Source organism: Castor canadensis, chromosome 2 (genome assembly GCF_047511655.1).
Source record: "Castor canadensis chromosome 2, mCasCan1.hap1v2, whole genome shotgun sequence".
NCBI lineage: Eukaryota > Metazoa > Chordata > Mammalia > Rodentia > Castoridae > Castor > Castor canadensis.
The window spans coordinates 132,703,272-132,729,152 of record NC_133387.1 but is presented as its reverse complement, the minus strand read 5'-3'; the positions used below and the strand labels follow the sequence as shown (position 1 = coordinate 132,729,152).

Sequence of the window (25,881 nt, the reverse complement as noted above, 5' to 3'; positions counted from 1 at the left end):
TCCAGTCCCTGGCCCACAGGCTGTGTGTAGAGGGGGAGAGAGGGCCAGGCGCCTTCAGGAGCTGGGTTTCACCTTGACTTGCTTCTCCCCAGCATTCGAAGTGGCACGTGGAGCTACAGAGACACAAGGACCTGGACAAGCTGCTGACAGCCCAAGAGGAGAAGTTTGCCCAGCTGCAGAGGACAACAGAGGTGTGGGGCACAGGCTGGAGCAGACTGGGTCTACCCAGAGAGGGGGCCTGAAAGCTGGCGAGTGTGCACAGGCCCTCCCTTGGCCTGCTGGCCAGTGACTCCCCAGGGCAGTGAGCCCTCCCCAAACTTCCCTCAAGGTCTCCTTCAGGAATCCTCTTCTCTGCCATCCCAGTATCCCAGTGGCTAGGACACCTCTGTGGCCAGGCCTGGGAGGGAGGTCTCCACAGCTGACACAGACTCGTCTCCTCTGCGATTCAGATGGACACAAAAAAGGGGCACTCCCTGGTGTGGGTGGGAACTGGACAGGACCCAAGGCTATGCTGGGCTGCTCCTGGCTGCCTCCCCTCCCCTCACCTCACCTCCTCTCCCAAGTCAGAAGAGAAGCCGCAGGTGCAACAGCCTCCCCATGGAGGCTCCTGAACACTAGGGGCTAGGAACACAATTGGCTGACGTGAGGGACCTGAAGCCAGGCGTCCGTCCCTATTGAACCATGTGCACCCCTCACCACCAATGTCCCCCTGGAGCATGTGGCCAGGCCACAGGGGCCCACACCCTGTGGACAGCAGCAGAGGCCCTGGAATGGAGAGCTGGGCATAGGAGCTGGGGGTCGTTAGGAAGGAAGAGGTGAGGGCCTCCCTTCCAGGGGGGCTGACATCCAAGTCCCATCATGCATTTTCAGGAGGCAAAGGGGGCCAGCGCCAGGAAGGGGTCTCTGGAACTTTGGTGCCTCCCGCCCAGGTGGCAGCAGGTTAAGTGCAGCAGCTGCGGAGTCCCTGGGCTCACAGGGGACACCTGGCCCAGCACTGTGGATGAAGGCAGACCCCTTGCTGTCCACAGCCCAGTGCCAGCTCCTGGGACAGCTGCCACGGGACCTTGGGCAGTGCTCTGAGCCTGTCCTCAGATCCAAAGACGGCAGCAGAAGTACCAGATGCCATGGGGCTGAGAGAGACTTTAGAGAGCTGGAGACAAGGCTCAGGGAATAGAGGCCAGGAGGAGTGCCCATTGTGACCCCTCCATGTCACCCTTCCCCAGAAGGTGGCTTCCATGTCCCCCCTTGAGGACGTCCACGGCAGAAGGTGCATTTTATCCCTAAGGTGAGATCATAGGCCCAGCAACCCTGTAGCTGGGGGGGCAGGAGGCAGGGCTTCCTGGTGGGGTGGGGACAGCTGACCTGTGGCTGTTTGAGTGCCAGGCTGAGCGGCGAGGCAGAGATCCCGTCTGCAGCACCCGCTGAAGCACAGGCTGAGAGCTGGCAGCGTACCCTGGGCGGCACGGCAGGTGGGCTCCAGGGGAAGGATGGGGGTGGCCAGGCTGGAGTGTTGATTCCCTGGGCCCCAGACTCCCAGTATTTTATGCACATCTAGTACCTCCAACCCTTGAGAAGTGGGTCTTTCCTCAAAGAAGTTTAGGCTCAGAGAGGTTAAGCAACTTGCCTAAGGTGACACAGCTAATGAGCTGCAGAGGTGGAGTTAGTCTTGACCCCCAGCTGCCTTCTAGTCCTGTTTTACCCCTTTTGGTGTCTGCTATTCTGAGACCTCCCACCAGCATCCTTCAAGGACTTTCCTGTTTTACCCCTTTTGGTGTCTGCTATTCTGAGACCTCCCACCAGCATCCTTCAAGGACTTTCCGGCTCTGCTTTATCCGATCCTGATCGAATTCTCAGACAACTGAAAATACTCTCTCTCTCCGACATGACTTGTGGAGAAGGGACGTGTAGAAAACCCCTCAGACCATTTCTGATCCCTTGTGTGCCTGACAAGGCTGTGCAGAGTGTTTAGGGGACGTTCTGACACTGTTCTTCATAGTGTCTTTATTTCCTCTGGGCTCTGCTCTGTAACTCTTTCCAGAATCTCAAGGGGAAACTGAGTTGCTCCAGGTCTCCCCTCCTCCAGGCAGAGCCTCCCTAGCTCATTGAGTCACGAGGAGGTAGGAGTGCCCAGGGGAATCTGCTTGCCTGTGCACAGTAGCAAGCAAAGGCCAGATGCAGCCTGTCCCCACAGAGCCTCCAGAGGTGGAAGGAACATAGAGAGGAGGCTCCTGGGATGACTCTGGGCCTGGCTTAGGACTAACCACCATTCTTCCCTTGCTCTATAGCCCAGAACCTGAGCCCAGAACCCAAAGCCAGGCTCCCGGCTGAGACACTGACTGCTCTGCCTAGGTAGGACACCGGGTCGGGGCAGGCTGGGGAGTCCTAAGCTTTCATGACTGATAGAGACCTACCATGCTGGAGTGTAGGGTTGGAGACGTTTAGCTACTCAGGGCAATAGGAAACCCTCACCCCCAACTCACTCTCAACTGTGACAGCAGGGCCTGGATCACAAGGCTCCCTTTCCCCACAGACTCGAGGGTGCTCCCCTCCCAGGGGCTCATTCCACCCTGCCTGCCTCAGCCTCCACACCAGGGGAGACCTTCCTGGGCAGGAAGCTGCACCAAGCCTTTTCTGGTCCAGCCGGTCCAGAGGTAAGAGGGTCCCCTGCCCCCTTCTGGAAAGCTCGCCTGGATTTGCTTGCCTGGGGTACACAATGCTCTTCCTTTTCTGGCCTACCTGTGTATCTTCCAAGATGGAGCATTTGTGTGCAGGAAGCCAGCCTCTGCCCTGGCTTATGAACCTCCTCTTGGCTGTCTTCATCCTGTCCTGCTTCTCTGTCCCCACTGCCAGGGTCAGACAGGGCCCAGGTATCACTGAGTGCCATGACACCCAGGCTGGGAGAACAGGGGAGGGTAAAGTGTGGACACACGGCTCTTGCAGATGTAATGTCAGTTGGCTGCTCAGCCACCTCAAGCCAGTGGGCTCACCAGGAGAGGTGGTACATGAGCCTAGATGTCACAACCACACAGCCATGATGTGGTGACCAGTCTCTGACCTGGTCATCCACTCCTGCAGGGCCCACAGGTTCCAAACTGATGAGGGACAGGCATTCTCCTAGACACAGTGACTTCGAGAGGACCAGGCTGACAGATGTCGCAAGCTAAATCAAGGGAGTTACCTCCCATTTATCTCCCACACTGGGAGCAGATGGCACGTCCCAGGCCTTCAATTTATTCTGTTCTCCCAACAGGCCTTGAAGTGGTGAGCCCCAAGACATCACCAAACCTCAGGGCTACAGCGGAAGACACAGCTGCTACTCAGCTATGAGCCCAAAGGACCAGCTTCTGGAATAGACAGTGATGTGCTGAAGTTTCTGTGGCTCAGCTCTTTAACTGAGTCACGGCCTCACCCTGAGGCTGCTGCCTGGGTGAGGAGGACAGTCCATGAGTCTGCTCCCCTGGCCAGGGCAGCCACTCTCCTCTTTAAGAGCCCACACTGACGGACACTTAGGCAGATGTACTGTTTTGCTTTTTAAACCAGTCCTGGTCAAGAGCTTGGAAGAACAAAATAATCTGAGACCACACCTCCCGTTTGTAAGAATCTCGGTAATGGAGCACTTTGTCACTTCACAGATCACCACTTTATCCCCGCCTCTGAGCCGCAACTCCTTCCGTGCCACGGAGACCCTGGCCAAGCTCCAGCTGTGAGCCAGGCCTCTATGACAGGGATGCTCGTGGCTCCAGTGCCACCTCTGGATGGTCCTGGGCCTCAGAGTCCCCAAAGGTTCTGCAGTACTTGGTGAGAGTCCTGCCAGGGGGGCCTCAGGCAGCGGCCGTCACTGGGGCGTGTGTTGCTTGTGGTGCCTCCGCCGCTGCACGGCCTGGCGCAGGGCCTGCAGCAGCTGCTCCTGGTTATTGCAGATGTTGTAATGTGTCAGGCAAAGCAGCTTGTCCACGTCCTCCTGGCTATAGGTCACCTTTGTGTAGTGGTAGGGGGAGTCAGAAGAAGACAGGTTCACCTCCCCAGCTGCCTTCTCCTCGGGTGTCCGTGGTACCCCTGTGGAGAGACAGCAGTCTGGGTAGCAAGGCAAGGGCCTGGGAACATCTGAGGAGAGGGAAGAAGGCCAGAGCAGTGGCTGGGACCCACCAGGTGCCGAGTGCTCCCGGAAGGAGTCATTGACCAGAGGGAAGTGCAGCACGGCAGGGGCTTGGGGCTGGGCAGGGTCGCAGAAGATGTGGCACTCCCGAGGCTGGTGCTGCTCCTCAGCACTGGGAGAGATGGAGGGGAATGGAATCCCCTGCTCCTGGCAGAACCGGCCTAAGAGCTGCAGCTGCTGCAGGGCGGGCAGAGGGGGCATCAGAGAGACAGGCCAGGGTGCCCCTGCTGTGCGCCAAGGGGTTGAATGAACAGGATCTGCTGCTTGAAGGTCAAGTCAAAGCCTAGTGGACCCAGCACAGGCTTGCGGACTGAAAAGGGCTGGGAAGCTGACACTCCTCTGGGCTCCACTGCACTGAGAGCCACAACAATTCACAGCAAGTGGGTCCTCAGGCCAGGATCTTCCAGGGGTTCAGGTAGAGCAGAGGAACCCCTCACCGCCCCCCCGTACAAAATAGGCAAAATCACCACCAGCGGTCCCAGCATCCGAGCGGACTAAGTTCCCCAGGGGAGGGGGGGCTAACAGAATTAGTGCATAGTGGCACTGTCCTACCTCCTAAGGAAAGCTGAACCAGGTAATGAACCCCAAAGCAAATCCCGCCAGGGGCTACCTAATGCCTGCCCAAGCATTAGGTCCTGCCTGCCCCTCCCCACCTGGAAGGCTCCGTGGAGGTTGTAGTCCAGGGACAGGATGAGGTCCACATCTCGGGTGGGCTGCAGGAGGGGAGGACAGCTAGTGTTGATGAGGTAGCCAACATCCAGCAGGCAAAGATGGGGTTCCATGGGTGTCAGCTGGTTGGGGAGCCCATCCAGTTTGGTAGCTGCAAAGGGGTGGGGTGGGAGAATCAGCAACTGTCACCAAGGGCCCCAGGCTTTTCCCAGCCCCTGCTCTCCAGGTCACTGGGCTCAAAGGGTGTGGTGCCAAGAGAAGGGCCATGGGCAGTGGGTTGTGTGCACCCAGAGCCCCAAGGCTCAGGCCACCACAGGACACTGGAGAGCTGGGACCAGGGCAGAGGACCCCAGTACCTTTCCAGGCTGAGAAGTGAGGATGCTGGAAATAGTCCTGGTGGAAATGGAGGCCACGCAGGAAATTGTGGGTGGCTTGGGCAAGTGGGCGCCTGGTCAGGAGGTCAGTGAAAAACTCAGCGATTCTGCCAGCAGTTGTGGGCGGCTCTTCCATCTTCAGCTGGGGAACCTGCTCCTTGTCTGCACAGGTTGGGGAGAGGGTGGGGAATGGGGTGTCTGTCAGGATATGGGGACCCTGGAGAGGGAACTGATGAGAGCCACCTCCACTGCGCCCCAAAGCCACTCCTAACTGAAGGAGCCCAAGCACCTACCTAGGCTGGCCCGATTCTGGGCCCAGCGGTCCCAGAATTGGCTGGGCTCTGAAGCCCAGTACAAGCTGTCTTGGAGGCTGGCCGCATACAGATTGCTCCAGATTCCTGAGAGAGAGTGAAGTGAAGGAAGAGTCCCCAGCTGCCATCATAACCTGGTCCATCCTGAACCAGGAAACTCCCCCCATTCTCCAGCCTTCTAGACACCCTCACCTTCCAAGAAGCAGATGCGGGATTCGGGGAGCTGCTTCACCAGTCGCCCCATGAAGAACTCAGATCCGAAGAGCTCAGAAGGGATGAAGGCCCCATACTTGGGAAAGCCTACCTCGTAGGGGGAGAACTCGCACCACTCTGGGGGGGGAGACCACACACTTTGGCTGTGGGACCTGGGGACCTCACACACCCACATGGGCTTCACTTTAGGGCAGCCTGGGGACCAGGCTTGTCACTGTGACTTTAAGCACAAAACCTAATAAGGCCCCTGTCCCCAGCCCAAACACTTGAGGGGCCCTGGAAGGAAGACTGTCTCTAGGACCTAGCCCAGGAGAGAGGGGGGTGAGGCCTACCTCCCACACGCAGGCTTGGTTTAAACCTTGCCCTACCACCCACAAGAGCACAATCTCAGCTCTGGGGCCACTCACCACCAAATTCAAAGGTGCTCAGACTCTGTGCCTTGGTGTTGAGGGCACAGTAGATGGGCAGAGGGTTCTGGCCACGACTCAGGGCCTCCCGTTGATCTGAGAGTTTGTGGTCATGGGGCTGGAAGAAAGAAGACAGGAATGTAAACTATGGCTTCCTGGTGCCTAGAGTCACCGGAGGACAGACCTCATTTCCACACCTGCCCTTGCTCCCTGCTCCTCCCCGCCCCCAGGGTCTACCCCTCCCACACCTCATCGTGCAGCAGTGCCTCATTGATGAGAGCCCACAGGTTGGTGAAGCAGGGTGGGTGGCCCAGGCGGGTGCGCTCAGCCAGCTCCTGCCGGTACCGGTGCAGCTGACTGGGGGCCAGTGCACCCAGCTTGCTCTTTGTCACCTGGGTCTTCAGCAACTCCGTGGGCCCCACCAGGTCCTTCTGAGACCAGTCTGGGTCCTCGTACAGGTTAGCCAAGGCCCTGGGAAAAGCGAGGGGTGGAGGAAATGCTGTCTCTTAAGGACTGCACAAGTCCTAGGCTTTTTCTTCTATGTTAACAAGCAGGCAGGACCTTCCAGGCTCCCAGGAAGCACACTTCTTCCTAGTGTGCTTGCCCAGCCTTACCACCAGCCCTCCCTCCCATGCCCAACCAGCCACCCGTAGGCTCCAGCACTCGACCAGCTCACCAGGTGGAGCCTGAGGCCCCCGTGATATACGAGATGCAGTCCAAGAGGCCCAGTTCCCGCAGGCCTGCCAGGTGCCCATATAAGGAAGTCATTGCCCGGATCCCACCGCCAGTGGCCATAACAGCTACTACTGGGACCTGGAAGAAAAGACAGCTGGGCTCAGAGAGGCCTGACAGATGGAAAAAGCCACCCCTCCAGGAAGAAGAGGTGACCGGCCAAGATGTGATCAGAGAGCCGGGTGCCAGTGGCTCACACCTGTTATCCTAGCTACTCAGAGGCAGAGATCAGAAGGACTGCAGTTCAAAGCCAGCCCAGGCAAACAGTTCACGAGAGCCGACCTTGAAAATACCCAAATACATTAAAAAAAATAAAAGGGCGGAGTGGCTCAAGTGGTAGAGTGTGTGCCTAGTAAGCCCTGAGTTCAAACCCCAGTAACACCAAAATAAAGAAATGTGACCAGAGGGTCAGGTGTGACAGTGCATGCCTATAATCATTTATGAGACAGATCAGAAGGATCATGGTTTGAGGCCAGGCCAGGCAAAAAAATTAGTGAGACTCCCCCCCCTCCCACATCTCTATAACTAATAAACCAGGCGTGGTGGGATATGCTTGTAATCCCAGCTACGGGGACCTAGGTATAAGGATGGTGGTCCGAGGCTGGCCCTGGGAGAAAATGTGAGATGAAAAATAACTCAAACAAAAAAGGGCTGGAGGCATGGCTTAAGTGGCAGAGCACCCGCCTAGCAAGTGTGAAGACCAGAGTTCAAACTCCAGTGCTGCCAAAAAAAAGGCCTCCAAGGACTAGAAAATGACCCAATGAGTGCCAAGCCTCCTTCCCCACCCCATCCCCCACCCTAGGGTGCCTGAACCCACTTTCTGGAGGCCTCAGTCCAACTCAAAAGTCTCCCAAATAACCTTTTGTCCTGCTTGCTAGAAGTTATTCCTCTAGGAGAGGACCCAGTCTGTCCTCACCCCACCATGTCTGCCTCACTCCTCAGCACCCAGCCCAGTCTCAAAATCTGGGCCAGGCGGAAGGCCAAGAAACTGAGAAGGAAAGTCATCCTATGGGCAAATTCTTGTCTTCAAACAGCTCTGTATGAAGCCCCTGACAACATAAAGTGAGAGGAAGCAGAGCAGGGCAGGCATGAAGGAGACAGCTCCAAGCCGGGGTTGGCCAGCTCTGGACTGCTACAAAACAACCCCACCCAGTCCTGCCCAGCCCCCAGACCTCGTCCTCACGCAGGTCTCCTTCCAGCTGCAGGGCCTGCTTCAGGGCCTTGGCCACCACCTGCTTTCTCTTGCTCAGGAAGGCCTGTTCCTCAGGGCAGGGCCCACAGCCCAGCCGCACAGCAAGGTCCCTCTGTCTGGGGAGAAGGAAGAGACCCCAAAGCAGCTCTCAGCCCCACCACTGAATGGGAAGCTGGGTCTGATTGCCAAGCCACGACCCTCACCACCACTGGCCTGTGCAGACTCTGAAGTGTGAAGGGGAGAGAGTGAGCCCAGACCCACACAGGGACATAGGTATTGGACCTCAGTAAAGCAGACTCGCAGGCCTGACAACATGGGGACTGGAGAGGCACCCAGACCCCCAGTGCAGCGACTTGACTCTGCTGACCCCATCCCCAAGTCTTGCCTTCCCTCCCTTGCCCACACAACTCCAAGAATGATGACAGAAAGGGCAGGAGAGAAGGTCCAATGCCCCCACCTCTGCTGACACAAAGCCACACTCCCAACACTGGGAGGGCTGATGGACAATCCCTCTCAGGAGGGTCACTCAGGGCCCACCCACAACAGCTTCCACCCAAAGGAGCACCACTCCCCCCATCCCGCTTCCTTGCCCTCTCTGCTCCAAACCCTGGCACCACTCACCTCTCCATCTTAGTATGCAATGAGCTGCCCCTTGCCCCCATCCCTCCAGGCCAGATGCCCGACCTTCAGGCAGCAGCTCGTGCCTGGCTGCTTTCCTGTGGCTTTCCCATGCTCCACCAGGCCACTCACCCTTCTTCCTTCTTCAGTTCCACTCTCATCAGCGGCTCCTGGAAACCCCAAGAGCACTGGTCACTGGCCACTACCTAACTACTCCTCTCACCCAGCCCCAGTGTATCCCCAACCACCTTCACAGGGGCCACTCAGAGCCCGGCCTCAGCACTGTCCAGCATGTGGCCTGAGGACAGAATCAGCTGAAGCAGGCTGCCCTCTTCGAGGCCCTGTATGTGCATTCAGCTCTCCTCCACTAGGTGACCAGTACCTGGGACGTGGGGAAGACGAGTCTCACCAACTGGCCTGAGGGCAGGGCCTGCAGTGGCACCTTCAGTTGCTCCTGGGGGTCACCCTGCAGGGGGAGTGAAGGGAGGATACACAAGAGTCTTCACCTTTCTTTTCTTAAGAAAATATGGAACGCTTCACGATTTGTATGTCATCCTTGTGCAGGGACTGTGCTAATCTTGTCTGTATTGTTCCAATTTTAGTGAGTGCTACCAAAGCAAGCACCACCCTTACTCTCTTCGTGAGGATCCCACCAACTTCCCTGGAACCAACAGAGAATCAGTAGGGAGGGGGACAAGAGGCCAACATTGTCTACACGCACTGGGCCCAGGAGTAAGCCGAGACAAGGTTCTGGGGGAAGAAGGGTAGAAGTTTGGGGGAGAGATGGCTCCCGGGAGCGAGGTGCACTACCTGCAGATAGATACTCAGCTCCTGCTCCCAGCAGGCCAGGCAGTGGAAGCGGAAAGAGCCAGTGCCCACAGAGGCCTCCTGCGGACTCTCACAGGCCCCGGGAACCACAAGCCGAACTCTGCCCTCTGACCCTGGAAATAAGAACCACAGTAGAGAGGGTGGGGGTGGGCTCTCTGCCCATGGAGTCCCTCACAGTACCTAGAGGGCTCCTCCCTGTCCCCTTCGACAGAGCTGGCCCAGGCTGGGAGATGGAGTCCACACCTCCCCGACTAAAGACTAAAAGAAGCAGCTTGGGTCCTGGGGAGTCTCCCCACCCTTACTCCTGCCTTAGAGAAGTGAAGGCAAGGTCTCCTCCAGGGTTTCCTTAGAAAGGAGAAACATAAGGAATGAGGACAAAGGGCTGTCATAACAGATCAAGGACTCACCCTTCTGAGGCCCCATCTTTTCCAGCTGAACATGCAAGCAAGAAAGCTCCCGGGCCTGAAGGGTCAAGAGAGTCCTTCAGACATGAGCATTGCCTTTTCAGGAACCCCACCCTCCCAGCATCCTGGTTCCTGCTCAACATTTTGTCACCTCGGTCCTTAGTCACCGATCATTTGCTGGTGGTTTACTCCCTAAGAGTCCCAAACTCTGCTTATCCCAACCCAAGCAGCAGGAGCCCAGGCTTCAGGCCTGGGAAGCAGAGCAAGAAGATGGCACACGAGGAGCTCCTCGGGGACTCACCAGCCACCCCAGGGCACTGTTCCTCACTCACCACCAGGATGTCATTGCTGATAAGCTCCTCTGCACGGTCTGTCCTAGAAAGAGCCCCCAGTGACCTTTGACAAGAGTCTAGGCTTTCCCCAGGGCCCAGCTCTCCTCCTCCAACAGGAAGGATGCCAGCGTTGGTGGCTGGCAATGCCTTCCCAGAAGGAAGTGCTCCACTCCCACCTGGGACACCTGACTCACAGACTCTGCAGCCGAAACTCAACTTCCAGCCGCATCTCCTCCTAGAGGGAGAAACAAGTTAGGAAAAGTCAGGAGGAGCCTGTGTGTTTGTGTGCATGTAGACTCCAACCCAGTACCAGCAGGAGCTGCTGAGGTCACAGTGATTGGGAAGGGCCACTGTCTCTCTTCAGGTTGCTCCAAGAAAGCTGTCCCTTGGCTCAGAAGCCAAGAAAGAAGGCTGGAGACAGGACTGGTCTTCGGTGAAAAGTGCCTCCTAGCTGGCAGATGCTTCTGGGATGCTCGGGCCACTCACTGGGGAAGGGTGGGTCCCAGCTACCCTCCAAAGCACCTTCTGTTCCAGGTCAGAGAGCCCTCATTGTCCTGAGCAGTCTTGCCTGAGAGTTCAGTGAGAAACTCTGGTGCTGGGACTCTCCAGTTTGCAGGGTCCCCACGTCAAACAGCACTGATAACACAGGGTCATCTTGGGTCAACAGGTCCTGGTCAAAGACTTTCAGTTCCATGATATTCTGGAAAGGGAGCAGAGTGAGACAGCGGCTGCAGGAAGGAAGGATGGGAAGATAAGCAGGGCAGAGAACGAGGGGTTGGGAGAAGACAGGTGTCAGTGGGTGGATGGGGACAGAAAGCAGGGCTGGGTTTAACGCCTGGACACCTTGAGCTGGCTGTGAATTCGGAAGTGAAAGCTCTGATTCCAGACCGGGTTTCTGCTGTTCTTGACTGTGCGTGTCTGCAGCCTGTGGCTGGAGGCTGTGGGCAGCCACAGAGTCACATAGCAGTCAGAAGGGGTCACTGCAAGGAGGACAAATATCCAGTGATGGCTCAGAGCCCTTCCCAGCCCAGCCACCCAGAATTCACTTCCTTCTATCACCTGAGACCTGTGTCCACTGGGGTTGGGCCCCACTGCCACAATCCACCCAGAACCTCCTCCTAACAACCTCATCCAGAAACCTGCCAGCCCTGCCCTCCTCCTGTTCCCTCCCACTCTGAATCCAGCTCCCAACCCTGTCCTTCTCCCTGGGCCCAGCGCAGAGCCAGGGCAACAGTGTACACACCTAGGTCTTTGGAGGGCAGCCCATGGGCCTGCAGAACGCGCACAGTGAGCAGCCATGTCCCATGTACCTTTGCCTGTAAAGGGCAGGGGGCAGGTTTGCTGCAGGCGAATGGGGCCAAAGTTGAAAGGGCAATCCCGCAAGGCCTAATAACATACCAAAGGATCAGGCCCACTCAGGCCCAGGTACACCCTCCACCCGTGACAATACTGACCTGACAGATTTATCTCCATCCTGCTGCCTACCCACTTACATAGGACTGTGCTTAGCCCACACCAAGGGTTCATTTGCTCATTTATCACACAACCCAGTGCAGGGTGCTATTATGATGATCAGCACCATAAGGAAACTGAGGCACAGAGAAGTAACCACCTGCCTGAAGCCTAACTGGGATTGAAACATAGATGGGCTACCTCCAAGTAACGCCACCCCCCCAACCCCCCACACACAGCAGCTGTTTCTATTTCTGGGTATCATTACCTTTAGTCTTTCCATCCACAGTCCCACTGCATACCCCAGGTGGCAGGGAATGTAAGCAGTTGAGGGGGAGGAGCACACCAGGGCCTTGGGCACCATGGGTGAGCTGCTGCCCATACCTCCATCCGATCCTGGAAATGGATCCTGTATGGTTGGGACAGCAGCTCCCATCCCAGACCACCCACAGACCATCAACCTCCAGGTCCTATGATGGTCTCCAGAGACCTCCTTCCAAACCCACTCACTCCTGGGATGTAGACATGGCTGGTGTGCAGAGCAGAGGAAACCTGTGCCAATGGCCCCTTTTGGTCTTCAGCCCTGCCTCCGGAAGGGTGCAGGCAGATCCAGTTCAGGGAGCTCCCAGGGTCAGGGGCAGAGCTGGGGAAGTGCATCTACCTGTGGCAGCCCTGGGGCTCCAACACCCAGCAACCAAACCAGAAGCAGCATTGAACAGCCATTTTTCTTTGAGGTCCCCGGACTGCAGCTGGGAGCCTGAGTTCCCAAGGCTCCAAACCTGGGAGCTGGGCCTAGGGTCCATTCCCCAGGGTCTTGCCTCTCCCTGGCTTCTGCTCACTGTCTGATCCTGTGGCTGGCAAACATTCCTCTCTACACTTGAGCAGCCCACAGATTCACTAAGAAGCAGCAACAACCAGGTCTTGGATAGGCAGCTGGGTTGAAAGTGGGGACCCAGTGCCCTATGGGGTCTTACCAGAGCCATGAGGCCAAGTCCTCAGGAGCAGCAATGATGGCTACAGGACCAAGGACTGTAGGCTTTTAAGCCAGAGCTAAGGTGTCCCAGCTGGTCATAAGCTCCTTCTTGGTCCCTCCCATACACCTCCTCCACTCCACCCAAGCCCCACACCCACCGATGAACCAACCACCTGCCCAGGAAATGAGGCACCTCAAGCCTATGCTGGAGTCAAAGACACCCTTGTGGGGTCAGTCCCAGGGCTGTGAAGTCCCACTCTCTGCAGCCTTCCCAGCTGCAGAAAGTCCTGATGTAGGGAAGGGGACTCCTAGAGAGCTTGTGGTGAAGTACTGAGCAGAAGCAAAGCAGAGTGGGCCTTACAGTAGCGGCGAACAGAGGAGCCAAGTGCCATGTTGTAGGCAGGGTCTTTCACAATTCCCAGTGCCAGTATGACAGGAATGCCGAGTCTTGACTGAAGCCCTGAGCAATCTAAGATGAGTACCTTAGGCCCCATCACAACCCAGTGGGGGAGTGGCTCTGTCACATAAAACAGCCCTTCAAAGCCCTTTCTAGCTGCCTCCGCCCTTGGAGCTAAGTGACCAGGGATGAGGCCTGTGGGCTGGTACTCAGGGCCAGGAGCTCGTCCTACTCTTCAGATGGGTGGGGAGGGAGGCTGAGTGTGAAGGCCAATTCCTTCCTCAGAGCAACAGCCCCAGGAGGGGCAGGGCTTCTGTCCCTTCCTGTCTGAACTTGTCACAGGACACATGGGGGTACCCCAGGGTACCAGACCCCACCAGCTGCCCTGGATCCAGGGGAGGAGAGCACACCAGGCTAGGGCAAAGCTAGGAATGGCGTTAATGGCTCTAAGCCAATGAGGTCCCAGTCAGGCAGTTACAAGAAGCCCAGGGAGGGGTTGCAGCAGACAAGTCAGCAGACAGGTCTTCAGGTCTAGATCTGGTACACCCCCCACCCCCAGAGTCATTCTGAAATTTTTTACCTGAGCCTCTAAGCCCTCATCAAGCCGAGGAAAGTAAGTGTGACAGAGAGTATCAGAACTAATGAATCACAGCTACCTTTTATTGATCACTTCCTCTCAGCTGGCCCATGCCAGTCCTTACAGGTATCATCTCCATCCCCAAAACAGCCCTGTGAGGTAGAACCATTATTATCTCTGCTTTACAGCCAGGACACTGAGGCCAACAGGTGGTGACTCCAGCAGGGTCACAGCAGCAGTGAGAGGCACTGCTACACCTGTTCCTTGTTCCTCCTTCCCTGTGTGGCAACTTCCTGGGCCCACACTCACCCAGACCTCCTGGTCCTCCTGACCACATCCCAAGATCCTCCAAGGCTGATCTCAATCCAAGCCAAACCATGGGCAGCAGTCAGCACATACTCTAAGTCTGTGCTGTCTCCAGAATCCTATCAGCCCCAAAGGGGCTCACACTTTTCCCACAGTTGTCCTCGGCAGTGTTCACCAGGGCTCCATCAATCAAGGCCAGCAGCTTTCGTGAGGGAGTCCAGCAGCTGGAAATAACTGTACTTGAGGTCATAGTCCATGTCGTACCAGAAATTCACTGTGGGGAGAACAGGGGCCTGACCATGAAGGTCCCTCTTTCACACTAGAGTCTTCCAACCTCCCCCGGTGCTCCCCAGGGCCTCGTCAGGGCCTGTCCCTGGGTAGCTTTGGCGCTCCTCACCAGCAATGCAACCATGGGACTGCTGGACGTGATGGAACCACAGGGCCGGCAGGTAGAGCAACTCGCCAGCCCGCACGGTGCAGTGAAGGGCCTGGGCCTGACTATAACTGGGGTAGCGGACCAGGTCTGGAGCCAGGGGGTCTAGTGGGATCCAGGGTACCTAGGGACAGAGCAGCAGATGCCAGGGCACAGATCCCAAGGCCTCAGGCCCTCCAGCTTTGTCCCTTCCAAAGATAAATACCAGGGACCCTGCTCCTTGCAGCACGGAAAGGCCTCAGACTTAGGAACTTTTCAGAGTGAGACACCATCTCCCCAGACCTTTTGTGCCTGCTCCTCAGGGCCCAGGTTCTTGCCCCTTCCCCCAGCCCAGAAACAGGACAGACCTTCTCCACGGCTTCTTCGTCCACCACCTTAAAGGTGCCCTCCTCAGTTAGCTGGTAGGTTGCCGGTGTGTATAGCTCTGAAGTCCAAGGGAGAAGCGTGTTGGGAACCTCGAGTGGCCTGTAGCTTTTCCTCCCCAGCCCAGCCAGCCCACATGCTCCCTGGATGCAGAGACCACAGGATTGAGAGCCAGATGCAGCTCAGCCTCAGGCCTGGACACCAGCCTGCCTAGAGCTCTTGCTGCACCACAGGCCACCTGCTCCCCAGCCCCTCAGATCATGTCCCTTACCATAGGGGATAAAGGGCCGATCGCTGGGCGGATGTAATAAGAAGTGCTTCTCCCCAGAGACCACACAGTACAGGTTCTCATAGTGGTCCTTGTGCACTGTCAACACAAGAAGGTCTGCGGCAGGGTAGGGAGGAGCAACCTACCCTGCTCACATCCCGTACCCCAACACTCCCTATGATAAAAGGAAGAGCTCAGGAAAGGTCAGCAGGCTTGAGGAGACATGAAGGACTCTGGCAGACATTGCAGAACTTGTCCTGCCAGGGACTGGATGCTAGCCAGGCCTTGGGCTCACCTCCCACAGGAGGGGAAGTGGAGTCAGCAAGCATTTCCTAAGTCTCTCCGCCCACACTATCTAGAAGAAATGGTGCACCCCAACCCCAATGCCATGGCAACCCCCCTTAGCTGTCAAGAGAGACCCTCTGTGGTGTCTGACTCCCAGAATCCCAAAAGAAATCTGAGGCCCAACCCTCCACTTCTCTGCTTATCTTCCCTTCCTCCGCCCCACCAGCTCCTTCCCCATCTCTGCAATCCCCACACCTACAGGATGTCACTGCAGCTGCCTCCCCCAGCCAGAAGTTCACAGCATCGGGCATCTTTCCTGTAGAGCAAGGTGAGTCAGGAAGACCAGGCTAGGCACAGCCCACACAGGAATGCTGAGCAAAACCCTGGAGAGAGCAAAGGGATCCCAGGACTGGGGAGAAGAGGAAGAAATTGGGAGCGTCCCCTGGAGCAAAAGAAGAGCTGCCTTTTCAGTAGCTCAGTAGTTATTAAGTCAAGGCCTGGGGTGGGAGGGTGGGAAGCACCAGGCCTGCACCAAAGGGAGAAAATAAGCAAGCAGGCTGGCTGTACCCTTCCTTCCTGTAAAAGCCCTGAGGGGCCTACAGGCTCAAGCTACCTGCACCTCCCCATCCACCTCTACTCACCCAGCGCCTCAGAGGCCCAGGGGACATGGGGCTGGAGATCAGACAGCAGTTGAGGCAGCTCAGTGGGCAGGTTGGAGCACTGCTTCTGCACGTACAGGACTCCTGGGTGCTGGGCCTGGCCCTCCAGCACATCCAGCACACAGCTCAAGGGCAGCCGGCGCTCGGCAGGCATCACAAAGCGGTCTCCTCGCACAGCATCTGCATAACCATCCGGAGTCACAGCCACACTCACCTCCGTGGAGCCCACCGTGGCTCTGGAGAAATGGACACTTGGTTCATACCCAACAGCCAGTAATCACTGCCCACCCACCACTCCAGGGAAGCCTCTACCTTAAGTAGGGAAGGGACCACTTTTGGAGGGCCGGCCAGTGCTGCAGGGCATTGCGGATGATGCACGGCCTGTTGGGACACACCCAGTCCCGGTAGAAGCAGAGTGGGGTAGGGGGCTCATCCAGATAAGGCACAGCAAGAGGCACACTGAGCTCTGAGGAAGAGGAAAGGGAGGGGGAGTGTGGGCCGTGGCTGAAGGCAGCAGCCTCCTGCCTCTGCCCCACTACCTACATAAGAAATGTCCTTCCTGTGAAGGCCACTGAGCAAGGCCCAAAGGTGATCGAGAGACCCCAGACATCAAGACTAGAAGTGTGAGGAGGAAAAAATCAGCCCATAACCCAAATTCTCTACGGGACTAGGTGGAGACTTCCCATCCTGGAGTGACCAACCTCCCAGCAGCTGGTAGAAAAGGGAGCCACTGAGAGGGTGATGGGAGGTCCTGAATGAGTAGAATCAAGGTCCCAAGACCATGGCCTGGTCTGGGTGAGGCAAGGCTCTGGGAAACCCCATCCAAAAGTGATCCTTGTTGAGCAGCTGGCCTGGCCAGTGTGGACACCAGTGGATCAACCAGTCATCACCTCAAGAAACTTATGAACTACCTGGAGAGACAAACCGACAGATGCCAAGAGCTGAGCTGTGTTTCGGGTATCCCTATACCTGGCGTCATTAGACACCCAGGGCCACTTGGGTGTTCGTGCAGCATGCCATCTGTGCCAAGGCCCACAGTGGCCCTGTGTCACGCTTAACTGAAATCTTTTCTTGTTGGGGTATCCTTCTCCCTCGTTCCTGTCATCCTATTAATTGTGTTCCTGTCATCCTATTAACTGTCTCTGAGTCCTGCTGATTCTACCTTCTGTCTCTCAAAACCACCCTGTCTGCTTGGGTCCGAATTCAAATGTACATTGATGATGATCCCCGATCAAACTTTTTAAAATTTTAATCTGCCCCCTATTTTTTTCTCCTTAGTATTTACTATCGTCTGATGTGCTATGTATTTCACTTATTTACACTGTGGGTCTGCCTTCCTTGCCAGAATAAAAACTCTATGAGAACAGGCAGGGATGCGTGTCTGGTTCACTGATGCATCCATCCCTAGAATAGTATCTAGCACAGAGGAGCTGCTCAGCAAATATTTGCTTAACAGCTGAAGGCAAGTCCTCAACATCCTGCCGCATAGGTGCAGACATGAAGGGATGATTTTCCTGGCTTAATTCCTCTCTCTCTCACAGCATCCAGCAGCTGGTCCCAGTCATCTGAAAATAAAACCCCAATCTTGTCTTGCCCCTAGCGAATAAGCTTTTGATGGGTCACCAGCACTCCTTACAGAATACAGTCTGCCCTGGCACACATCCAAGGTGCTCCAATATCAGGCCCAGCTTCCTTTTCTGTTGGATGTGCTCCTGATTGCCTACCCCTTATCATACACCCTCTACACAGGCAGTGCCTGGCTTTGCTCCTGCTGCTCACTCAGATTGGGATGCCTCTCTCCTGACTTTTATGAGGGCGCAGGGCTTCACTTGGTTACTTTCAACCTTGAGGTCTACCCAAAGTACCTTGGCTCCAGCCAGTGGTTATTGCAACCTGCTCCCAGTGGCCACAGCACTCATTTTCACCTCTGAGATCACAAACTCTCTCTCCTGGCTGTGCCTCCACACTAGTCATTCTTGCCACCAGTGAAAAACTGAATGTCTTTAAATCAGAAATTGGAACCAGGTAGGAAGACTCTGGTGGACATGGGAACACTGAAAAGGAAAGAGTTGGCTAAGGACAAGAGGAGACCTGCCAAGTAGACATGGGAGAGAGGAAATGCCAGCTCCTCAGACCAGTCACTTTGGGAGAAAGTGAGCAGGGCTACTATGTCCCTATAGTACCTGTAGGGATATTACTTTTATGTAGTGCTGGGGATTGAACCCAGGGCTCTGTACATACTAGGTGAACACTGAGCTACACCCCCAGCCCTGGATGCTTAAAATTTGTGGAAACTGCCTTTTACTTATCCTTTGGATTTTCTACAATTATGTTAATTGTCCTTACTCACCATTTCCTTCAGAGAATGGCTACTTTCTCAAATGGGGTTTCAAAGTGAAAGAATTTCATTTTAAAAAATCCAAACAATTCTTTTGACACAACAATTCTGCTAAGAATTTAATTGACAAGAATATTCACACCCAAGACTGCTCCAGGTACACTGGGTTCCCACTGTTCCCAGACGTGAGGTGCACTCCCACCGACAGCTCTGTTGGTCCCACACCTATCTTCTAACTGCTGTTTGATTTATATGTTTACTGTGCTGGTGGCTGTCTGCCTCCTCATTCAGACTGCAAGCTCTATGAGGACAGAGATTTCTTTTGTTTGTTTAGTGATGTGTCCTAAACACTGAACACAGCCTGACAGATAGAGGTATTTAAAAACTATTGGTTAAAGCCAGGCATGGTAGTTCATGCCTATAATCCCAGTGATTCAGGAGGTGGAGACTGGGAGGACTGAGATTCGAGGCCAGCCCAGGGAAAAGGTTAGGGAAGCCCCATCTCAATAAAGGTGTGGTGGTACAAGTTTATAATCCCCCAGGTATGTGGGAGGCTAGCAGTATGAGGCCTGCCCAGGCAAAAAGCGAGAACCCTATCTAAAAATAACCTAAAGCAAAAAGGGCTGGAGGTGTGGCTCAAGTGGTAGAATGGAAACACAAGGCCCTGATTCCATTTCAAACCCCACACTGCCCCCAAAAAACTAAAAAACAGTTAAATGAATGATTAAGTAGTCACTATAGTAATACTGAAAACAAGAGATTGGAAATGACCTCCATGCCTAGCAACAGTGGGCTGGGTAGGTAAAGTACAGCACTGGCTCACAGGTGTGAAAAACATGCAACAGAGGGAAGTGGAGTGACCTTCAGGGCACAATGCAGAAAAGTGCAGTTAGAAGGCAACCATTTGTACAAAACAGGGAGTAAAGAGTGTGTGTGTGTGTGTGTGTGTGTGTGTGTGTGTGTGTGTACGGAATCTATGCAAAGAGGAGCCAGCGATGGGAGGGAAGCTCACTTTATTTACATTATGTACAGATTGCCTGAACTGCAGTTCACTGGTAAGAAATCCATTTTAAAACAAAAAGGACACAGTGTGGTGGTGCACACACATCACTAAACGAAGGTTGAGACAAGAGGACTGAGTTCCAGATCAGTACTGGCTATGTAACAAGACCATATCTAAAAAAAGGTGTGTGTTTGGGGGTTGGGGGGGGTGGAATGGTGGAGTGGCTTTTTTCCAGGTAATGGAAAAAAGAAGGAATGAGAAAGGGAGCAAGGAATACAAGAAAATAAAACCTGGCAGGGGAAGAACCAGGTCAAGTTGAACAGATACCTATCAGCCTCCTTTCAGCAAGGATTCAAAGGGAACCTACCACCACCTGGGATGTCCCAGAAGTACAGGGGCACACACCACCTTGGTACTCAGCACAGGGCTGGCTTTGGGAACACAGGATGGCACCACTGAGGCAGGACAGATCAGGGAAAATGAGGCGTGGGAAACAGCAGGCAGGAATTCAGAGATTAAACACTGTGTTAATGAATGCCCTGATTAAAAGCATATAGTCACTTTTTTAAAAAAGTAATCTTTGCTTTGAGCCTTGTACTCCCTCAATAAGCTGCAACATAAAGTAAAAAGCAAGGAGAGAGAAAGAAAAAAAAAAAAGGCAGCTCTTTCCCTCCACCTTGCCTGTTTGCTCAAATAATTAGTGAGCTCTGGGAACTGAGCAAGGATATCTTAAAAACACTTAGCCTGGGAAAGACTGGCTGTGAAAATGACTCCTATGGGCACAAAAAGTGTTTGCAAAGAAAACCACTTATCTCAAGGACAGACACCTATCTAAGAGAGAGCATCTAGCAGAACCCATACTTTGTTTAAAGGGATGCTTGGGCGTCGTGTCCCAAATTTAGTACACAGACCAACCTTGAAATCTCTGAGTTCAACTGATAAAGCAGTGTAGTAAAAATGACCAAACGTGCTCGCTTCCGCAGCACATATACTAAAATTGGAACGATACAGAGAAGATTAGCATGGCCCCTGCGCAAGGATGACACGCAAATTCGTGAAGCGTTCCATTAAAAAAAAAAAAAATGACCAAACGTCAGAATAAAGGGGATGGGCGGCACCAATCCTACGGTAAATTTAAGCCGCAGGCCCCCAACCCACATTTTTACCATAAATACCCGATGTCGGAGCACTCCTTGCACCTGTTATTCGATGTGCCCGCACCCGTGTCTGGGTTGTGACCTGTCCTTTGCGTTGCTAATAAACTTTCTTGGTCTCTACCTCAGTATATTCTAAAATTTTTTGCGACTTCACCAACTCGGTACCTAAGGACCAAGCAGAACCTCCACGGCTTTGGAGACTTCCTCCCTGTAACGTCGCCGGCGCAGGGAACCCCACGACCACGGTCAGGACCGCACAGGACCTTGCAACGCGGGCATCGGGCGCCCCGCGAAGCCATGAGGGCGTGCGACCGCTGGGGCAGGGAGCTGAGAACCCGCTCGCCGGCCGGCGGAGGCCGTGACAGAACGGCCCAAGCGGGGCCACCACCCGCCCGCACGAGCGCCAGAGCCCGTCCCGCGCGGCCCCGCGAGCCCACTCACCCCGGGCCGCCTCGGGGAACGCTCGTAAGGCTCGCCGCACTGCGTCCAAAGCCGCCTCCGCCATGACGCCGCCGGCAGAGGCCCCGCCCCTCCCCCGCCTTCCGCGAGCCGGTTGTTCCGGGATTCACGCGGTGAAACGAAAAGCGGCGTTTTTTCTCGCCGGCCCGGTTTGCTGGCATCCCAATTAAGAAATGATTGTTTATTGACGAGTTCATACATCAGTACAAACGGACACATTAAAAACAGCCCCCGCCCCGTGCAGGCGGGGAGCAGACAGGCGCCATGGCTGGGACAAGGTATAAAAGTTATAAATAAGGGGTTTTCAAAACTGGGCGGGGCAAATCCGGACGGGGTGGCGGTTGCTAGTGGCCTCAGACATGCAGAAGGGGACTGGGCGCCGACCTGGCCTCAAGACCCCCACCCATGCTGGGCAGGAGTAGGGCAAGGGCGGCCTTTTCCCCACAAACCTTAGCAGGAATATAGCTCCCTCTTCCTGAAGGGCAGCCTGACTAATAAGGATCGCTAAGAACCTGGCTGGGAGTGGGCAGAGGGAAACCTGAGCCTCATTTGCGGTGGGCTGTGGCTGGTGTGCAGGCACAGCTGGAGTGGATGTCTAACCCTCACACAGGCAGTGCTGCGGGGGTGGAGGGGGGGTGTCCACCCTAGCTACTAGAGTTTTTGGGGCCACGATTTTGAGTTTGGCCTGAAGTGTTAGAAGTGGGAGGTGTAGTTTTGGTCTGCTTAGGGAACACAAGCTGAAGCAACAAAGCTGGGCACTCTCCAGAGCCCCAGTATCTTTAAAGCCTCTGCCTACAAACCTTGCAACCACTTGAACAGGCTATTGAAACTGGTACAGGCCACCCTACCTTACCTGGTACAGCGAGAAAGGGGAGGGCGGGGAGACACGTTTTTCACCCCAACTCTGCAACAGTTACTTCACTACTTAATCCTATCCTGCAGCCTCCTATGCCCTAAACTTCCGCTCAACCCTAACAACTGCCCCGCTGATTCTAATCTATTCCCTTACCTCTGCCACTTACCTGTCCTACCTACCATCTTTCCAATGTGTCTCTTGGCCCCTGCACCTCCTTCTCCACAATCTCCAGTAGCCAGAGCACCCTTAGGCACCCAGCACTGCTCGTGAGGAGGTTCCTTCTACCTGAATTGTGCCCTATGGCTAGCTCATATGAGCTAGGCTGTGAACACCAACAATCCAGAATTTGGATTTAGTGTGCTCCACTCCTTTTCATGCTTCTTGTGTGAGTTCCACATAAGCCAGAGTAGTAAAGCTGAGACAGAATGTGAGGAAACCAGGCACACATCAGCCAGCTAGGTACTCTAGCAGTGAGCACTCAACTGTGTGTTTGTGATTTCATCAGTGGCCAAGGTCCTCAGAACATGAGCCGGCGCCCTGTAAACCATGAGGGAAATTCTAGCACAGGCTTCTGACTGAACATTGCTCACGATGCAGAGAGAAGTTGGTGGCCCCTAGGACTTCAGCAACCTGCTGGAGTCCAGGGGAAGCCAAGGGGCTGAGGAAAAGAGACCAGGGCTTCCTGCTTGCCCAGCAGAGGGCTTTACTGTCCCGCAGCAATGTCCCACGGCTGGCTCCACAAGGGCTGGCCAGGAGAGAAAGGGGGTACTGGGGAAGAGACAATTCGAGGGCCCTGCTGAGGGGAGAGTAGGATTGGAATGTGGGGCTCAGTTCCTGACGCCAACTCTTCTGATGGTGGGGATGCCCTGGAGGGCCAGGCAGCTCTGCCTTTTTAAACTGCTAGAAATAGGGGAAAACAAGCCCTGCTATGTCAGCCAGGGGAGTGCAGCTGGTGTGGGAGGGAAGGGAAGTAGAGGTGAACATACAGTTGGTGGAAGGGCACTAAATACCCCATCACCTCTCACCTCTACTCCACAGAGTACCCTGTGTATGCTCCACCCCAGGGAGCCAATCCCTGAAGTAACTTCAAATGGCTTCTAAGAAGAGAGGTCCAGCCTGTCCTGGTGTCCCCCAGATGAGGCAGGCTGCCCTCCTACCCCTCACAGCACCAAGATGACAAAGACCCAAGACCTACCCCTGGCCATGAGCCACTGGAGGTGGTTCAGAGGCAGGAGTTCCAAGGAAGTGAGGCAACAGTCAGGGAAATAAATTAATAAATACAAGGGCACCATGAGGAGCAGCTGGGAAAGCTGCTTTGCCTCTGAGCACTGACCCCTGCTATCCACTCCACCAGTGCTTGCAGGTTTTGGTGAGTGGAGGAGGGGCTACAGTCTGGAATGGGGGGTGGGGTGCGCATTCACTTGGACAGGTTACTGGAGCTCAGAGTCTGCGTTCCATGCGCCGCTCCACAGCTCGAAGCAACAACTCTGAGTATTGTTCTAGCAGGGCCTGTGTTTGCTCGGCTCCCACAGCCCCAGGACTCCCGCCTGGGCTGGACAGCACAGCCCCAGCCAGGGCTTCTAGCTCCTGCCGCACTGAAGAGAAGGTGTCTCTGAGGAGCTGTGTAATGTGACTTTGCTCTGCTGAGGGCGTCTTACAGCTGGCCACCTGCAATAAATGAGTTGGAAGAACAGTGAATGGACCTGTTAATGGTAAATGGACCTGTTAATGGCTGTATGAAAGAGAGGGACTCCATCTGGTTCTAGCCTGCTCCAGAAGAAGGGACTGACTGGGAGTTCCACACTCTTAAGATCCAAAGTGTAACTAGGAGATATGAGATGCAGGCATCCTGGTAGGTAAACCAGCAGAGGATCCATTCAGATTATAGAACCATCCGCATCTTGTTAGCCATTCCCCCAACAACTCACGAGGCTACACTTTCTCTTCAAAACTTAGGCTCTGTTGGACTGTACCCTATCTCTAGAGTAGCCAAATAATTTTTAGTTATGAAAAGGGACATATTTAATAATTACACTGGAACATCAGGTATAAACTCGAATTGTCTCGAGCAGACTAGGACATGATGTCTCTCCATGCCCCACCTTCCTGTCTGAGGCAGTTTCCAGCTCTTAACCAGAAATGACCAGTAGCTGTCCTATGCAAAAGGCCTCTAACCCTCTCACCTATTCTGCCCAGGATGCTGCTGAGTGCTCCACCCTCAGTGGAGGAGCCCTATCATTATTGCTCTAAACACTCGGCTGTCAAACACTGACAGGTTCTGTCTTCCTCTCCCTCTAGTTGGTGCCCAACACTCACCAAGTGGTAGAGCTGCACAGCCTGGTGCACATTCCCACGCAGTTCTGCCACAAGTTGTTCACACTGCTCTAGGTTCACAGTGGGTTCTGAGAGGGACAGACACCGCTTGGTGAGGCTCAGCAAACTGATCTTCCAGGCCTCCCCGCCCAGGGGTGCTAAGAGTAGGAGGGGCCTAACCCTCAGCACTGTACCCCCACCTGCCCTAAGTCCCTTCTTCTTATCCCCTTCCAACACCCTAACAGCACATAGGTTCAGAGGAGAGGGGCAGCCCCAGGGTCCAGAAGGCACTGGTGGGGTAAGTGGGTCACAAGGAGGTCATGAAGGTTGGCAGGAGTGTCTCACCATCAGAGGTGTGACTTATGGACCAAGACAGGAGCAGACAGGACGAAAAACGCCAGAGGCTGGACACACAGAAATGGGATGGAGCCAGAGAGCGGCCAACAGAGACGGGAGAGAGAGGATAGGGCAGGAGATGAGAACTGGAGAGCTATGCACACCTGAGTCCTGGCTCAGGGCTGCCCCTGGCCTGGTGCATTCCATGGGGTTGGGAGTCTTCTCAGGGGATGGGGACTGCAATTTCTCAGGGCCTTGGAGGAGGCTGCTGACCGGCAGTTGCTGGGTACAGGGGCTGCTGGACTCAGGATGAGCCTGGCACTCTATCCTAGGTTTGGAAGTGAAACCCTTTACCCCACAGGCCCGCCTTTCAGATGTACTGTGAGCCTTTCTTAAGCCCACTGTGGTGCCAGGCTGTTCTGCCTCACCCAGGGCCTGGCCCTTGGTTGTAGGTGAGAATGTGGCCAGGGTAGGACGGTCAGGCAGTGGTTTGGGGATATCCAAGACTAAATGAGCACGGCTGGGCAGGGCTGGCTTGCTGAATGGAGAGATTCGGATGGAGGCAGGAGCTTGAGGTTCAGTCACCAGGCCCAGGTTCTCCCCAACAGAAATGCTGCGGGTTATCTTGGCCTTAGAACTGGTGGTGGGGTTCTGGTAGGAGTGGGGCCGAGAAGAGCGGCCATCAGATGGGGGCAGGGAGCCCAGGCCATTCCAAGCTTCCATCTCCCGTGAGAGCAATGGGCTTAAACAAGGCACCTCATCTGCAGAAGAGATGGAGACTTATGCAGGTCAGTGTTGAGGAAGGCATCCCAGATAATATGGCTCAATCTCTAGGAGTTACTCTTTTCCTGCACATGCCCACTAAGGGACAGCTAGTGACAAGTTCAATAACACACCAGGACCACACTATGCCCACCTTTCTCCAATATACCCAGCTGTTCCACACTTCCCACCCCCGAAGCTGAGTCCAGCAGGTTCCTCACCCTGTGGTACTAGATTGTGCACAGACTGGGCTTTTTGGAGTCCAGCTAAAGGGGTGGCCATGGCCGTTCTCTTGGGGGCCCAGCTGCTGTCCAGGTTGTTACGGCGGCGTGGCAGCAGCACAGGGACTGCCTGCTGGGGGCTTGGGTTGCCAGGGGAAGCCTCCGGGGGTGCTCCTGGGGGGTTGGCACCACTGCCTCTCAGCTGCTCACCAGATGCCTGTGGCACCTGGACAGGTCTTGACATCAGTGCCAGGCTTGAGGAGGATGGGGATGGTTCCCTACAGGCAGGAAATGTAGAAGAAGGCCCAGAGAAGGCTCAGTGTTTCTCCCACCAAGATGGCAAGTAGCTCTCATAACACCAGAGAAGCTCTAGGAGAACACAGGCACAAAGCCAGACAGGGTTGGGTTGAGGCCAGTGGTCCTAAAACTAGAAGTGCAAATCCCCCTGGTTAGGGCTGCATGCTGTGCCAAAAGTAGGAACACTGGG

At 55.1% G+C, this 25,881-nt stretch overlaps 4 protein-coding genes and 2 non-coding genes across 16 annotated transcripts in view; 2 read left to right on the top strand and 4 right to left on the bottom strand.

Annotated features, from left to right (window-relative positions):
* The window catches only part of Sptbn5 (spectrin beta, non-erythrocytic 5), a 45,253-nt gene extending 41,862 nt beyond the window's left edge, over positions 1-3,391 (top strand). The window contains exons 64-69 of the mRNA XM_074058837.1: positions 93-191; positions 1,224-1,285; positions 1,384-1,469; positions 2,286-2,349; positions 2,531-2,651; positions 3,251-3,391. Of these exons, the coding sequence (XP_073914938.1) occupies positions 93-191; positions 1,224-1,285; positions 1,384-1,469; positions 2,286-2,349; positions 2,531-2,651; positions 3,251-3,265 (447 nt within the window). The 3' untranslated portion in view covers positions 3,266-3,391. The remainder of the gene's footprint in view (positions 1-92; positions 192-1,223; positions 1,286-1,383; positions 1,470-2,285; positions 2,350-2,530; positions 2,652-3,250) is intronic.
* Pla2g4b (phospholipase A2 group IVB) lies at positions 3,185-13,564 on the bottom strand. Of its 3 annotated transcripts, XM_074065728.1 has the most exons (21): positions 12,663-13,564; positions 11,957-12,084; positions 11,480-11,552; positions 11,080-11,216; positions 10,805-10,936; positions 10,431-10,471; positions 10,237-10,279; positions 9,908-9,962; positions 9,483-9,613; positions 9,055-9,138; positions 8,805-8,842; positions 8,035-8,170; positions 6,807-6,943; positions 6,379-6,601; positions 6,131-6,248; positions 5,703-5,840; positions 5,493-5,597; positions 5,182-5,361; positions 4,810-4,976; positions 4,147-4,333; positions 3,185-4,056 (listed from the first exon to the last, which is right to left on the bottom strand). In XM_074065728.1, exons 2-21 carry the CDS (start codon positions 12,068-12,070, stop codon positions 3,836-3,838), a joined length of 2,460 nt encoding a protein of 819 aa, XP_073921829.1. In that variant the 5' UTR covers positions 12,071-12,084; positions 12,663-13,564; the 3' UTR covers positions 3,185-3,835. The 3 variants fall into 3 exon arrangements, with proteins under 3 accessions (XP_073921829.1, XP_073921830.1, XP_073921831.1); XM_074065729.1 differs by lacking the exon at positions 11,957-12,084; XM_074065730.1 differs by lacking the exon at positions 4,147-4,333 and having other exon boundaries at positions 3,873-4,056.
* LOC141421006 (U6 spliceosomal RNA) lies at positions 9,193-9,294 on the bottom strand. Its single transcript, XR_012445714.1, has one exon. It is a non-coding gene; the product is annotated as a U6 spliceosomal RNA (small nuclear RNA).
* Positions 13,565-13,697: 133 nt separating the features above from the next.
* Jmjd7 (jumonji domain containing 7) lies at positions 13,698-21,103 on the bottom strand. 2 transcript variants are annotated; one of them, XM_074065731.1, is made up of 8 exons: positions 20,889-21,000; positions 16,262-16,415; positions 15,932-16,185; positions 15,550-15,606; positions 15,009-15,104; positions 14,722-14,798; positions 14,339-14,498; positions 13,698-14,215 (listed from the first exon to the last, which is right to left on the bottom strand). In XM_074065731.1, the coding sequence occupies exons 1-8, from the start codon at positions 20,950-20,952 to the stop codon at positions 14,127-14,129; spliced, it is 951 nt and encodes a 316-aa protein (XP_073921832.1). In that variant the 5' UTR covers positions 20,953-21,000; the 3' UTR covers positions 13,698-14,126. The 2 variants fall into 2 exon arrangements, with proteins under 2 accessions (XP_073921832.1, XP_073921833.1); XM_074065732.1 differs by lacking the exon at positions 16,262-16,415 and having other exon boundaries at positions 20,889-21,103.
* Positions 20,258-20,364, top strand: LOC141420973 (U6 spliceosomal RNA). Its single transcript, XR_012445682.1, has one exon. It is a non-coding gene; the product is annotated as a U6 spliceosomal RNA (small nuclear RNA).
* Positions 21,073-25,881, bottom strand: part of Mapkbp1 (mitogen-activated protein kinase binding protein 1) — a 51,213-nt gene continuing 46,404 nt past the window's right edge. For 7 of the 8 annotated variants that reach the window (XM_074065725.1, XM_074065726.1, XM_020174225.2 and 4 more), the window contains 4 exons: positions 25,395-25,672; positions 24,576-25,172; positions 24,079-24,164; positions 21,073-23,430 (listed from right to left, as the gene is read on the bottom strand). In XM_074065725.1, coding sequence (XP_073921826.1) covers positions 23,203-23,430; positions 24,079-24,164; positions 24,576-25,172; positions 25,395-25,672 — 1,189 coding nt within the window. In that variant the 3' untranslated portion in view covers positions 21,073-23,202. The remainder of the gene's footprint in view (positions 23,431-24,078; positions 24,165-24,575; positions 25,173-25,394; positions 25,673-25,881) is intronic. The other variant, XM_020174231.2, reaches the window with a different exon arrangement.

Excerpts from the sequence above, each read along its gene's own strand:
- Jmjd7 (XM_074065731.1), bottom strand. The coding sequence starts at position 20,952 with ATGGCGGAGGCGGCTTTGGACGCAGTGCGGCGAGCCTTACGAGCGTTC. Across the intron at positions 16,416-20,888 it reads GTTCCCCGAGGCGGCCCGGG|AGCTCAGTGTGCCTCTTGCT; the intron begins GTGAGTGGGCTC and ends CCTCTTCCTCAG. Across the intron at positions 16,186-16,261 it reads TGGTCCCTTCCCTACTTAAG|AGCCACGGTGGGCTCCACGG; the intron begins GTAGAGGCTTCC and ends CCATTTCTCCAG.
- Pla2g4b (XM_074065728.1), bottom strand. The coding sequence starts at position 12,070 with ATGGGCAGCAGCTCACCCATGGTGCCCAAGGCCCTGGTGTGCTCCTCC. Across the intron at positions 10,280-10,430 it reads GAGTTTCGGCTGCAGAGTCT|GACAGACCGTGCAGAGGAGC; the intron begins GTGAGTCAGGTG and ends GGCTCTTTCTAG. Across the intron at positions 9,614-9,907 it reads AAAGATGGGGCCTCAGAAGG|GGTCAGAGGGCAGAGTTCGG; the intron begins GTGAGTCCTTGA and ends TCTTATTTCCAG.